Source organism: Pterocles gutturalis, unplaced genomic scaffold (assembly GCF_000699245.1).
Source record: "Pterocles gutturalis isolate BGI_N339 unplaced genomic scaffold, ASM69924v1 scaffold24928, whole genome shotgun sequence".
NCBI classification, from domain to species: Eukaryota; Metazoa; Chordata; class Aves; order Pterocliformes; family Pteroclidae; genus Pterocles; species Pterocles gutturalis.
Genome location: NW_010121157.1, coordinates 1 through 2243, shown reverse-complemented (window position 1 = coordinate 2243; position 2243 = coordinate 1). Strand labels below are relative to the sequence as shown.

The following is a 2243-nucleotide window of genomic DNA, read 5'->3' as shown; positions in this document are numbered from 1 at the left end:
ATTGCAAAAAAAAAAATTTTCTCCCCAAATTTTCCCTTTTTTTTCTGCCAGGAGACTGTGACACAATTTTTTTAAAAATAGCAGCTGCTGAGCCGAGGCGTTCGGCGTTGCTAAGGGAGAAAAACTCCAAAAACTGGGGCAGGCGGGAGCGGGAAACAAACACTTTTCCATCAGAAATTGGGGCAGGAGGGAGCGAGAAACAACACTTTTCCAGCAAAAATTGGGGCGGGCGGGAGCAAGAAAAAATTTTTTTTCCATCCCAAACTGGGATTGGGAAGGATGCTCCAGTCCAAACTGGGAATGGGAAGGATGCTTGGAGCTGCAGCCTTATAAAACGCCCAAATTTTGGGGTAGAATACGGGCGATTTGGGCAATTTAGGGAAATTTGTGAAATTTGGGGAAATTGGGAAAGTTGTGAAATATGGATAAATTTGCTGAAATGTGGGGAAATTGGGGAAAACTGGGAAAATTGGGCCATTTTGGGAAAGTTGGGGAAAGTTGGGGAAATTTGGGGAAAATGGGAAATTTGTGAAATTTGGAGAAATTTGGAGAAATTTGGGGACATTTTTGGAAATTTGGGGGACATTTGGGAAAACTGGGTAAGTCTGGGGAAACTGGGAACATTGGGGACATTTGGGGAACATTTGGGGAAATCTGTGAACTTTAGGGGAAACTGGGGAGTTTTGGAAGATTGTGAAAGTTGGGGAAAATTGGGAGATTTGGGGAAGTTGGAGAAATTCGGGGAATTTGGGGATATTTTGGGATATGTGGGGAATCTGGGGAAAATTGTGGGAAATTTGGAAAATTTGGGGCAATTTGGGGAATTTTGACACATTTGGGAAAGTTGGAGCAATTTGGGGTTTTGGGAGGGAAATTTTTGGAAAATTGGTGAAATTTTGGAAATTTTGAGAAATTGTGGAAAATTTGGGAAAATCTGGAAAAAAAATGTGAATTTTTGGGAATTTTTGGGAAATTTGGGGAAATTTTGACAAATTTGGGAAAGTTGGGAATGTTGGGAACATTGGGAAAGTTGGGAACATTGGGAAAGTTGGAGCAATTTGTGGAATTTTGTGTTTTGGGGAAAATTTTTGTGAAAATGGGGAATTTGTGTGAAATTTGGGGAAAGATTGGAATTTTTTGTAAATTTTGGGGAAATTTTGGGAATTTTGGGGCATTTCCAGTACCTAGTCGCCGTTGCGGAGGTCGGCAGCACGGGAGCTGTTGGCGCAGTCGCCGTCCTTGGCTTTCCGCTCCATCTCGCCGCCTTTCATCTTCTTGCGGGTCATGTGGCCGCGGAAACTCGCCTGGATCTTGGCGGCGGCGGCGTTGGCGTCGGGGTCGTCCAGCGGGATGTCCAGGATGTCCTCCTCCAGCTTCGTGCACGCGCCCTCCTGCCGGTGACAACGGGGGGTCACGGGGTCAACCCCGAAACAGATCCCCGATTTAACACAGAAAATAGGGCCCTGGATTGGCCCCAGTGCTAGAAATTACAATTTTTTGCTAAAAATTCCATTTTTTTGCTCAAATTTAGTTTTTTTTCTAAAAAAAAAAATCACAGTTTTTTGCTGCAAATCAGGGTCTTTTGGTAACAAGTAGGGGGGTTGATAAAAGTGAGGCTTCTTTCCTAAAAACGAGGGGGGGTTGCTAAAAAATTGGGGGTTTTTGTTAAAAATTAGGGTTTTGCTAAAAATGACGGTATTTCGCTAAAAATAAGGGTCTTCTGGTAAAAATGAGGGGGGGTTGATAAAAATTTGGGTTCTTTGCTCAAAGTGAGGCTCTTTTGATGAAAATGAGGGTTCTTTGCTAAAAATTGGGGGGGGTTGCTAAAAATGTAGGGTTTTTTGCTCACAATTAGGGGTTTTTGTCAAAAATAAGGGTTCTCTCCTCAAAATTAGGGTTCTTCTCTAAAAGTGAGGGGTTTTTTGCTAAAAATAATGGGGTTTTGGTAAAAATTAGAGTATTTAGCTAAAAAGTTGGGGGGGTTGCTAAAAATTAGGGGTGTTGCTAAAAATTAGGGCCCTGTTAAAAATTTGGGATTTTGAGAAAAAGTTGGGGTTTTCGCTAAAATGGGGATTTTGAGCAAAAGGGAGGGTTTTTTGCTAAAAATTGGGTTTCTTTGCCCCAAATCAGGTTTTTTTTTTGCTAAAAATTAGGATGTTTTGCTAAAAATTAGGTTTTTTTGCTAAAAATCAGGGTCCTTCGCAGGCGTCTCGGATTTTCGCCCTGGGGGGCTTGTGCCTCAG

The 2243-nt window shown here is 42.2% G+C and overlaps 1 protein-coding gene across 1 annotated transcript; it reads right to left on the bottom strand.

Annotated features, from left to right (window-relative positions):
- Positions 1-1184: 1184 nt before the first annotated feature.
- On the bottom strand, positions 1185-1391 carry NRGN (neurogranin (protein kinase C substrate, RC3); the record flags this gene model as incomplete). The annotated part of the gene is made up of 1 exon (XM_010077161.1): positions 1185-1391. A coding segment is annotated over one exon (207 nt), but the record flags the coding sequence as incomplete, so codon positions are not given.
- Between the last annotated feature and the right edge of the window lie 852 nt (positions 1392-2243).